This window comes from Siniperca chuatsi, linkage group LG10 (assembly GCF_020085105.1).
Source record: "Siniperca chuatsi isolate FFG_IHB_CAS linkage group LG10, ASM2008510v1, whole genome shotgun sequence".
Classification (NCBI taxonomy): Eukaryota; Metazoa; Chordata; class Actinopteri; order Centrarchiformes; family Sinipercidae; genus Siniperca; species Siniperca chuatsi.
In genome coordinates, this window is record NC_058051.1 from 20,221,640 (window position 1) to 20,234,374 (window position 12,735).

The following is a 12,735-nucleotide window of genomic DNA, read 5'->3' on the forward strand; positions in this document are numbered from 1 at the left end:
AGAAGATGAGTCTGGAGATCATCAGTGTGTCAGGGTTTCAATGCTCTTTAAAAGGGTACAAAAGTAAGAATATTCTGTACCTTGATTAATTCCTAAAGTAACTTCACCAAATACATATTATTGCTAAAATTAGATCCACAGCAGTTAGAGAATTTCTTTCTAGGACTATGCAAGAACAAATCAAAATGTCTTTGCAATTTGTACTGAAAATGTACATTTGTCAAGGCAGCATGAATGTGCCACTTGTTACCAACCAATGAATCTGTTGTTGACCTCTCCTGAATAAGCCATCATTATATAAGCTCTATACTAAAAGAATTTGAGAGCAGATATTAGTCACTATTATTGATATTTCTCCAAGAGATGTAGGAGCACAGAACCAAAAAAAGAAAAACTGCCTACCTAAATGCCACAGAAAGAGAGCACTTCTTTTAAAATATCAGTCTCACAGAGACTGCCTGCTGTGTATTTAGTTTATTACTACTAAGAGTGTATAGCTCATGTTATTGCCAAAACCAGCCAACCAACCACTGAACCCTATTGTTGCCTGCTTCTATAAACTCTGTCAAGAATGAGAAGAACAGTCTGTAAAGAAGTCAAGAACATAATGTAAAGCAAGGCTACAAAAAAAACACCACAGGTCTTTGCTATCATGTACTGTATAATCATATATTTGATGGCAAAATAAAATTGGAAAGCAAAGTGGGATTTAAGATATTTCAAACTTAGTATTGTTTTTTAAGTTAAGTAACTTTAACATATCTCATAGTTTGCACTTAACTCTCCCACTTGTAAGAAAGCGCATTACTGCTTTTGTATCTGTTTTTGACTATGTAAATATAACGTACTGTATAGTACCAACACCTATTGAATTGTGTATTGCATTTTAATTTATTTGGTAAATTGTGTTTATCAGCCCGTTAATACACCTATACACAAACAGTTCAATTTTCTCAAATAAAAAAGGGACTATACACAATCTTTGAGGCTTTACAAATAGTATTACATTTTATTAATATATTTTCATAAAACAAGTTTAAGACTGTATCAAAAACTCAGTAAAAACATTAGATTTGTAACCATTTTTTCTTATGGTGATATCAGATATGAAATGTACATAATTCACATATTGTTGTTTCTTTGTTCCCCATCATACTGAGATAATGCATTATTTTTTGTGATGGGCAGGTAAACGTTCTTTTGTACCCTCACTAACTATAAAGTCTTTTTTTTTCTTCTTCATGATTGTGATCATAAATCTAGACATACAATTAAAAAATAAAGTTTTCCCACTCTGGCCCTCCCGTTCCCAACTAGGTTTACTGATAAAACACTAACATTATGGAGCTGTTTAATTTCACAGGCACACAATTATGTACATCCCCTTGTCCCCATGCCTCATCTGAACTGACAACAGGCAGTGCACTAATCACAACAGTGCCACACCTAGAGGCAGAGCAGTGATAATACAGTACTCTAAGCCCACCCACCCCTCATACTACCAAAACCAACTGAATAAAATACAGTGGAGCCACCTCATTGACTATGTCGCCAATTCTCACCCTGCTGTGAACCATGGCATTCCATTGGACCCTTCATTATTGTTGTAGCAACCCCATAAGGTTTGCCTTGTGACCACAGAAATCACCTTGGCTACAGCAAAACCAGTCATCTCACAGGCAGGTTCAGTGGCACACACACATTATAAAAACAAAACAAAACAAAAAAGTACTTAGTTGTTTTGTAACTTAATGAGGCTACATCCACAACAGGTGTGATCAGTGTAATGTCCTTTGTGATCAAGTACCAGAGGAATCTAAGTCATGTGGTGAGTGTTCAAGGATACAAAAAGTTGTTTTTTTTTCCTTATAGGACTACCACTTACTGCGTTCAATTCTGCGCAAGACACATAGTGCAAGGTTTAACAAGAATTTGCATAAGTGCAAGGTTTGCATGTTATTGTCAAGAGGGAGCAAAGCATAGGAGAGAACAGGGAAAGATCAAAGACTAAGAAACAAACAAATTTTTGTGTAAATAAAGTGTTTCATGCTTTCAGTTTGGCTTTTTGTATTTCATTCCCCTCTAGAAATAACAGGTGCAAAATCTTAGTAAACCTAGCCAAAGGACAGATAAGAGTGATACAGAACTCAAAGATTAACATTGTGAGGGAGAGCCTCAAGTCTGTTGTCATGGTGACAGCTGCTCAAAGGCCCTGTGGGCTTCAGTCTTTCCTGCTTCTTTATTATTTTCTATACAATAGAAATAGTACATCATTGAAGATAAAATTGACTCTTCTTGGCAAAACAGACAAAAGAGAATATGCAAGAAATCAAAAGCAGATCTGAAGGACAACAACAACCAAAAAAAAAAAAAGTGCTGGAATTACAAACTGTTCCCCATCCATTTGCCCTGTGCCAGTAGTAGAATTGTACGACATAGTGTCTTATCCATGATGGTCAAATATATGGGTATGGTTGCCTGCTCCTCTGTAAAGTCAAAGCCATTTCATAGAACACATGTAAAATTACTCCTGTAGTAGTTTTCAACAAGCATCCCTACATTGCACCTGCTTTCCAAACTGAAAGCTCTAGTGTGCATTAGGGAGGCACATAGGGAGGTGGTGACCTATATGAGGTCATGTTCTTGGGGCGAGAGCCTTTGCCCTCTATGGGGACAGTAAATGGTGGTGGAGGCTGGTAAGGAGGGGCATTAGGATCATCATCTTGATAAACAGAATACTCCTCCAGCAGATCCTGGTTAAGCAGGGTACTGTGGGGGCCAGCCATGTTAGGGTACTCTGGAGGGGGAAGAGGGGGCTTTTCCTCCTGAAGGATAAGAGGGATGCTGGAGGACGGAGGCGACTTGGAATCATCTAACTCATCTGCAAATATTATGGGGACTCCTTTCTTGATGAAAGTTGCCTGCTCCTCTATGGTCATCTTCCCTCTGCGCTTCTTGCGGTAGCAGACCATAGCAATGATCCCGGCTATGAGGAGCAGGGCTGCTACCACTACAGCAGGTATGACAGTGTGTAGGTAAACATCATCACTGCTCCTACGACCTGTCCCAGGTGATGGTGTAGCTGTAGGCAGAGCAGGCATTGGCACCTCTCCTGGTGGGATGAACGTGTAGCTCTGACATTTATTGGTGCCACGAATGGAGATGTTAATGGGTTTGAATTCAGGCTCCATGGCTTTGACAAAGGCCCGTTTAGGTGTCCCTTGGGGATCAGAGATCCTGTTGCTGAGAACAGTGATCTGGTCCTTTGGACAAGGACTCTGCTGGATACTGTTGTTGGTCCATTCTACAACAATGGAGCCACTAGTGATGTTTCTCAGGGTTACTGTGCTGCTGTTGCGATCACCGAGGGCATAAGCCAACTTTTTGGTCAAAAGAATCTTCTTATGGACATCATTGCTTAACGTTTTGGGGTCGCCCTGGAAATGAGCAGCAAACACAACTGATGGTTTGTCATTCGAAGACCAACGGTTGACTTGAACCTCAAATGCATCCATGATGCTCCTCCCACCCTTATCAGTTGCCAACATGAAGTACTCATGTTTCCCATCGTGCTGCTCCTCTGGAAGGCCGTACAAAAGCTGGATAGTGCTATTGAATTGGATCCAAGATGTTTCACTCACTGCTTCTTTGGGGGTCTTCTTCAAAGTCAAACGCAGCTTATCAGTAGTACCATCCTCCCTGTCAAAGAATGTATCTGGAGGAATTTTAACCTCAAAGTATGTTCCAACCCATGCATTCACCTGATCAATGGGGTTGCGGATCTCTGGGTTTTGATTTTCATCTGGAGCCAAAGAGAGAGGAGTAGTACGTCTGGGTGGTTTAGCTGTGGTGGACTTGGGTTCCCGGGGAGCTGGGGTGGAGGTTTTGGGTTTCTTGGGTTTCCTTGTGGAAGAGGGTTTGGGTCTTTTGGTGGTACTTGGTGGTGTTGGCAAAGCAGTGGCCTCCACAAACGTAGGCCGGGTCATTGTAGGTTGAATTGGGATGGTGCTTGTTGTTCCTAGTACTCGTGTGGGTTGGGGAGGTCCAAAGACAGGTGTGTGGGCTATCTGATCTCTGACTCTCATAGTGGGCTTCACTGGAAGAGGCAAAGGGCCTCGGACAGGGGGAGCAGAGTTGTCTGTTGCTGGGGCAATAGAGGGCGAAGTTGGGGTGGGAACAACACGTACAGGGGGCTCTGGGTGAGTAGTTGGAGGAAGCAGGGAGGGCACTGGAGTAGGAGTATTGGATAACTGCCGTCTGACCCGTTTCACTCCATTGGGCTTTTTGTTGACAATGTGCCAGCCAACCACTGGGTATCCCAGCCTGGCTGACATAGTTCCATCCTTTGCTGAGGATTGGACGCTGCTAATGTCAGGGATACTGCCCTGGTCAAGGGCACATCCAAGTTTCCATGACAGTAGAGCCCCATTCTCCACCACCTTCTTGGCATTCCCCGGTCCAGCCATGAAAGCAGACATGTCAAATAAGCGGTTGTTGACAACAGGGACCACCCTCATGTGTTCCAGGGGCACATGTGAAAATTTTCTCATAATGCCCTGTAAGTTGACCCTCTGTTCAGCAACCATCTTTGTTAAGTCAGCATCCAAGATGACAGTGAGGACAGTGACAGGCTCCTCAGAGCCACAGGTGAAAGGCTGGATACCACTAATATCAGACTGTAGAGTGAGCAGGGCTGGCTCAGTGTCTGCCCGTTCTTCTGGGTATACTTCAATAGAGAAGACAGTACTGGGGAACACTTGGCTGCCAGTCTTTTCAATTATCTCCTCTCCAGACACCAAGATATGATATACACCTTTATCCTGCTCCAGGGCCAAGCCTCTCAGAATGCATCCTTCTTTGTCCCAATATAGCCAGGAGGGTAAAGTCTCCTTTCCCATCTCAGTGAGCTACAGGAGGAAAAAGAGAAACAATATTACTGTTTTATACTATAGAGATACTTCTGAGATGTAAGTTAAGTGAAAAATTCATTATTTATTTCATTAAGTGATAATTCACTTATAAAAATAGTTATTAATGGCCATTTAAAGTTACCAGGACCCAAGTGATGTCTTCAAATTATTTAGTTTGATGAGGAATTCAAATTTTGTAATAATATGAAGACAAAGACAAGCAAGTGAATATTGGCAAATGTATATTGGAAATGTTTGTTAATTACTAAAACGGTGAATCAATTAACATAAAGATGAATGCAAAACTTTCACCTATCTAGAGTAAAAGCAGAAATGCTTCTACCTCCCCACCCTCCTTCATATTCCATTCAGTTTATCAAATCTTGCCAAATACGAACAGGAAGCAGAGTGAGCTTCTATTCATAATAAGTATTTGAGTCATCACTATTCATTTTGAGTTATTACTGTATGACAGGATATCATTCTGCATAACCACTTGGGCCAATAATAATCTCATCTCATTCATAAGTCAGACTGGAACAAATTGCACCACAGTCAGCTTCAATCAGCAGTGATACAGTGATCAAAACTGAAGGAATAAATACTACATATTATGTATTTCTACAGTGACAGGAAAAACACTTGGGCCCATGTGGCCATTGTAGCTAAGGCCGAAATACCGTTTCCTTCAACGTAATCAGTTTTAAACCTTGTACTATAACAACTTAAAGTTCAGCTTTCAGTTTTTTTTATTGGGCATTAATATCAACATTAGGGAGAAATGCATTTTTGATTTTTTTAAATGACAAGCTAGTCCTCAAATAATACCAGGGTTGGGTCTATTCTAACAAATAAAGTAGACAGAAAATAGTTCCTACCTGAAACTGCAAAAATAAAACATGAAAAAATAAAATAAAGGCACATCCAAAATGGGGGGGGAAATGACCTTTTGTCCATCGGTACAACAACAAAGTCCTCCCATACTCCCAACTTTGTTATTCAGATTCTTCAACACAAATGCTGTTATCATTGACTGATTAATTCCAACTTCATTAAATTAACGTTAAATAGTTTACATGCAATTATTTGTAAATACCAACACATTAATATTACATTATGACAATTATTTCCCACATGAAATCAACTATAGATTTATCTCAACATTACATTTTTTTATACTTACATGGACATTACAGGTTGCATTGGCAGGTCCCGGTGGAACCTTCAACTGGAACACCTGGCCCACGATTGCAGAGGAGTCAGGGATGCCAGTGTGCACTCCCCCATTCTTTGCAGAAAAATCTGGGATAGCCGTAGGCAGCCCTTCACCAACTGAGGATGCTGCAGCCTGGAGCTCAGAGAGCACAGAGGACTGCATAGAAGCCTCTAGTACCACAGGTATCATCTCCACCAGCTGTTCTGGCACAGTGCCCTGTGCCATGGTCACCAGAAGTCCTATTACCAGGGGGATAGTCCTGCACGAAAGAAGCCTGCTCCTTCCAGCATCCCCACAGCTCATGTCTCTCCGTTTATAGTGCATAGCAAAAGGCCTTTGGGCTGCCCAACAGATGTCTGTGAACAACTTAAGAGGCCACATGCACTGAAGTCAGTCTGATGATATGCTTGTGGGTCAGATTCCCTAGTTATTGGCTATGCTCACAGATGCAGTGGTTCCTCTTTGTTGTCCTCTGTGATCCATGAAGAGATCTTTGGCAGCCTGTTAGACAGCCATGTCAGCCAGCTATGTGAGGAAAAAAAAAAAAAAAAACAACAACATCATCATGAGTGTGGCAAAGTGACAAAAGTGACAAATAAAAAACACATCAGTAGTATTACTGCTTACACAGTAAAGTGATCAACAGATCTCCCCACCCTAATACTACCAACAGAATTTGTATATTGCATAATATGCATTTAACACCCTATTTTGAAAATGGTATATGGTGCTATAGTAGAGTATGATTGTGCAGCACCATTGTTCTATTACTTTAAAGGCCTGATACTGCAACATATTTGTACTATCTACTGCACTATATTTATTTGGCTTGTGCCAATTGGCAATCAGATCGACTTTCAACGCTGCCACCAGTCAGTGAGCCACACGTGACCCCCGGGTCTTTTCCCCACTCCGCTATCTTTACGTGTTGGGTCTATTTTTGAGGGACTGGCTCATATCTCTGAAGCATGAAATTTACTTAGAAATGTATATAAATGCCTGTCATTATTAATTGACTTTGAGAGATTTTTATATATATATATATATATATATATATATATATATATATATATATATATATATATATATATATATATATATATATATATATATATATATATATATTTATTTATTTATTTATATTTATTTATTTATATTTATATTGTGTGTGAGCGAGAGAAAATACATTTATGCGATCCCCAATGCAATGCGTCGCATTTTAGAGATGCGCAAATTACAATTGGGCAACACTACACCGGTCAGTGATGATGAAAATGACATGATTTATAAGTGTCTGAAATTTTAATTTACTGCACTCTAGAGTTACCTATTGAAGTGAAGGAAGGAGTGATTTTGGACACAGCATTTGTCTTCCCACTAACTGAGGCAATATTTAGAATTAATAAATCTCCATACTAAAACACTGATCCCAAAATATATATATATATATATATATATATATATATATATATATATATATATATATATATATATATATATATATATCCCAAATATATATATATATATAAACATAATAATCTAAATGTCCTAATGTTGTTGTTGTAATAATATTAATAATATTATTATTATTATTATTATTATTATTATTATTAAGTTGATCTACTGATCTTCACTTTTCTGTCATGTGTTTTTTAGTAATAGCGATTCTCACAAGATGCATGAGTGTCAAAGGTTGTTTGTCTTGGTTGTAAGTTTTAATTAGGTGCCCTGGGGGTTGGAATAAAAGTCTCCGTTGTGCTGACCCAGCCAACCCCAATCCTGTAGCACTCAGAAACGGGCAGAGGCGGGTCATCCAATTGCCTGGAATCCTAATGCCTGACTGGCACAAGGCTGTGACGTCAACTTATACACTCCAAAATACTGCCTGGTCTAAATGGAAGGAGGAGTCTTCTTACAAAGGGTCTTAGTAAACTACTTGTCATTCACTGGCCAACATTTTGGTCTAGAAATCAGTCAATTTATACAAAACCCTTTCATTCCCTCCAAGAATGTTTTATGCTGTTTGAACTAAACCCTGCATTATTTAGATGATTCATACAAAAAACTGCCAGTAAAAGAGGGCAGCACTGTATTGGCATAGGGATCTCAAGAGAATCAACACAAATGTTGCAATTACAAAATATTCATGTATTTACCCTAATACAGACAGGAACAGCTCATTGTTTTAGGATAAGCTATAAAATTTAATGAACATAATGAGAAATCAACCATGCATGCAAATGCTTGGTCTTCCAGTAAACTATATACCTCCAAATGTGGTAGCAAATAAAGCTAAGCTTCAGAAGATTATTTTGCTTCTCTCACTCACCTACTCGCATTCTCTGTCCCCCTCTCTCACTCTCTAGTCAGACGATCAATCATATACGTTTGTTTTTTGTTTTTTTAAACCTGAACAACATTAAAATAACCAGTCCAATCCAAATCTAACAATAACACTCTCAATGCTGCTCTGATGTCTGACATTCAAACATCTGGTTTGTATCTGTTCCTATGGGAAATTACATCAAGTATGTAAAAAAATAAATAAATGAGGGCAAAATCCATTTTGATTCATTTTTAGTTCCCACTGTCTGAAGCTGTTTTGTTATCCTTTAAACCCCATTTAATAAGGCTTGTTTCCAATTCATGTATTCTAAAAAGCTGGCTTATTAAACAGTTGAGTGACTGTATTTTCCCTGCTGAATGGGGTAGAAAGATTTTCAATAGAAAACATTGTTGCAGGTTGGAGTGATCTGAATCTCTGTGGGAATTAGTAGTAATGGTCGGAAATCCTGCAGATTCTGTAGAGCCCTCTATCCAGTGGCTCAGATTGGTCTCCAAGTGAAAAAACTTAATTAAATTGATCAGAATGTCCCTAGACATGCAGCCACTTTTAGGGTTTTCAGAACCTTTAACTATAGTACCCATATCATGTTGTAAAGGACAAGAATGAAGGGAATTACGTTTTTGAAAAGCTTACAAGACATTGGACTCACACCTCATGCTACTGACAGCTACTTTTGCAACTTTGGTTTCTGTGGATCCAAGTACAGTCCCTCTCCTTCACTCCCTTTTACAATAACTGCCCACATTATTCTGATATGATCATATAATTCATCCCTAGACAAAAACTTGCATACTAAAAAGGTAGCTACAGTTAGTTATTTGTTTGCTGGGAAAATAAATTGTGTCAGTAGATCATCTACTGTTAGTGACTAATAAAAACATGTAGGCTAATGTATGCAAGACAAAACAACTCAAACCATATTGTGCAATCTATGTATTTTACTTTCAGTGTGAATGACTATGATTAGTATCTACTGCAGGTACATAGTGTGGTGTTTCTGGCACAGAAGTGCACTGTTATGACTAGACTGCCAGCTGGGAAAACTATAAAAATGCTATATGGATGTATCAAAGAAATAACATTTCAAACATACAGTATATTAACAAGAAAACTCACTCACTGAAAAAGTAGGGAAACACTGGTTATTTGTTTTACTAATTTGACATTTTGCCACCTACTCACAAATACACGGAGAGTATCGAGTCATGTCTCACCTAACCCATTAACCAGGTTGAGGCATGCACCTTATCTGGCATCTGTCTAGTGAGTCAGTTCAGTGGGATTTATACCCCATGACCCTCTCCCCCTGTACCGCCCTGTTCTAACTAAAGATCGCAGACAAAAAAAAAAAATATAATAATAATAATCAACACGACACAGTCTCTTTAAGAAACATGGTCATGAAAGAATACTTAAAGGCTGAATCTTCAATGGCCCACAATATGCCAGCTGAATGCAAAGACAAAATGTATTGCTTGATTCATCTATCCATTTGTGTTTATATGTAAAACACAAACATTAACATGAAAATAGGTTTTGTCCATAAGCTTGATTTATTCAGAATGAGCACTATCTATGAGTTCCTCACCTCAGGCTGTTGCCACACATGTGAAAAAAAAGAAAGCAACATCTGAGCATCAAAGTAAGCTCTCCACAATGTGGCCTAGATTCTATCACGTTCTCATTTCAGTGTGTGAGTAATTCAGAATCCAATTAAAACAACATCTCATTAAGAAATATGAAGCGTTTTAATATGTCTATTTGCAGTGTTTTAACATGCCGTTCAACAAAACAATTTTAAAATGAAACGTGCATAATAGAATGTGTTTGAGGTGAGTAAATCTCAACAGTAATGAGGATGTGTCAGCTGAGGAAAAAGGCCAACAATTGAAACATTGGCTTGACCTTAAAAGACTTGGGTAGAATTAAAAAAACACATCATGTACTTCATCACTACATCACTATCACTCTCTGCCTATAGAGTGGTATTAGAACAGATCAAACATTCAAAGCCTTTTTTTTTTTTTTTTTTTTTAAAATGCAACCTGCCTTAATCACATTTCACACTGCTTACAGGGGATAACTGCCTCATTGTTATCATCATGATCATTTCTTTACAACAGCACTGGGGCTGAGCTATACTGCACTCTTGCTACAATATTTTAGATATGTGGTTTCAAAAGCCCAAGTGCTAAAACAAAGGCTATATAAAAGTGTTATTTTCAATATTTATTTCTAAATACATCTTGTTCATTTTCCACTGAATGCTTATTAAAACCTCACTGTTTCTATGACAAGCCCTTTTTATGTATGGTAAACAGTACAATGACACAGGCTTGAGTGTGGGTGATTTCTGCCTATTTCACACTGAGGCCTGCACTACTGGGGGGGACGAAACCGTTTACAACCATGGTATCCATGCTGTCTGCAGTTCAACAGTAGTTAAAACTTGAAAACCATCAAAAATAATTAGGGCTCAGATGCACAGTGGCACTCAGGGCCAATTGAATTGACGTACCACATCCAGCAGCCTCGAGATAGTGCATGAGCTGAATAACAAACATATCCACAAGACAAGCTTGCTTTGCAATTTGATGTTTCCCTTTACACTGTTCAACAAAAGTAATGAAATATGTGGAGAGAAAACAAAATCGGCCTTGGACCTGAGAGCATCTCGTTTAACGTTACAGGAAAATTACTGTATACTGTCAAAACCCAGTGTTGGAAGTCAACAAATCACTTATGTGTATTTTTATGAATTCAGAGGCATCTAAAGCATTAAGCATGAGTAAAGTTTCTAGTATAAAACAATGGCAACACTAAATCGCTGATCTGTAAAGCTTCTTAACGAGTGACACTTGTATCTGAAAATTAGCCGTTGATATGTATCGGTTGATTTTCTCAATTCGTGTAAACTGATTTACAGTTCCAACTGCTAATGACTGTGACTTTATTGGCCACAAATGTTCTAACTCGTTACAATATATGACAACATAAGGTTAAAACAAAACTGCTGGAACTGCTGTAACGTTAAACACGTTGGGAAATGCACGCTAACTAATAGTAAGTTAGGCTAAACCAGCCCTTCCCAATGTAACACCAGTAACGATAAAGACCCTGTGGTTGATGACAACATATGTCGTTTTTGACGTGTGAGTAAACAAAACACCGAAATTTCTATCATAATCAAATGTTTCAGGGATGTGTCTCCCAGTAACGTTAGCCAGTTTCGTTGCCAGTGTCTTAAAGCTAACGTTAGCTGACTAACGTTAACTAAAACGTTAGCTACGGGGCCCAGATTCTATTGGAGTCGGAAGACGAGGCCTTTGTAAATGATAACGCCACCAACGACTTTCAACCTTGATAAATCATTTAGAAGCCCACACTAAGTAAACTCTGTATTTATGGGAATAGTAACCCCTAAAAAATACCAAAGAAAATAAATAAATAAAACAGCAAATCCAGTAACTGGCTGCGTTAAGTGCTATCCTGCATCTGTCCATCGCTAGCGCAGAGATGCACCTGTTTTATTCTAACTTAGGCGGAAACAAGCAGCGAGCTGCTGCTGCCGGGACATCCACCACACAAATGCCTAGCTCTCTCAAAATATTGCAGCTAACGTTAGCTCGGTCAGGCTGCACTGTGGTGTTGTTACAAACAAAAGCTTGCTTCTTGGCAGTAACCTCCATAAGGCAGTGTTAATGTGAGCCAGCTCCATTACTTTCAAACATCGAACACCAAAGTCGAATAAGAACGAGTGGACTGAGCAATGATAGCCACCGAGTGGGGCTAACTAACAAGCTAACGCCGGGAGTATGCAGATGACAAAAATAGCTGGTTACCTGTCCTGTCAACGGACGGGAGTCCGTGCTAAGTCTGTGAACGAGCCGAGTTAGCAAAGATGACGAGGTTGGCATGTTTAACGATGCTAGCGCTAAAACAGAGACAGAACCCAAAATGCAAACTGACCTTGTTAGCGAGCTAACGTTAGCTAACTCGCGCCGTAATGTCTCCTCTTCTACCCGGAGAGCGCCGCGGAGACTTCCAAAATGCCATTAAACATGCGCTTTCCCCTCAACGCCACTGACAGATATTTAGTAAGAAGGGTATCTGAGCACAGTCACGGTGAACAGATATCTCTCTGGTTTGGTTAGTCTACAGATAGTTCACTGCCCTGTATTGTAATTATGTCGGTGGCAACCCCTCCCTTACTGCCTCTGTCCTCTTCGCAGACAGGTCTACAGGTTGAGGCCAATCGTGTG

The 12,735-nt window shown here is 39.3% G+C and overlaps 1 protein-coding gene across 2 annotated transcripts; it reads right to left on the reverse strand.

Moving 5' to 3' along the window:
• Window positions 1-981: 981 nt before the first annotated feature.
• LOC122883316 (dystroglycan-like) lies at window positions 982-12,735 on the reverse strand. Of its 2 annotated transcripts, none has more exons than XM_044211803.1 (3): window positions 12,443-12,735; window positions 6,094-6,651; window positions 982-4,907 (listed from the first exon to the last, which is right to left on the reverse strand). In XM_044211803.1, the coding sequence occupies exons 2-3, from the start codon at window positions 6,505-6,507 to the stop codon at window positions 2,598-2,600; spliced, it is 2,724 nt and encodes a 907-aa protein (XP_044067738.1). In that variant the 5' UTR covers window positions 6,508-6,651; window positions 12,443-12,735; the 3' UTR covers window positions 982-2,597. The 2 variants fall into 2 exon arrangements, with proteins under 2 accessions (XP_044067738.1, XP_044067740.1); XM_044211805.1 differs by lacking the exon at window positions 12,443-12,735 and adding an exon at window positions 12,316-12,428.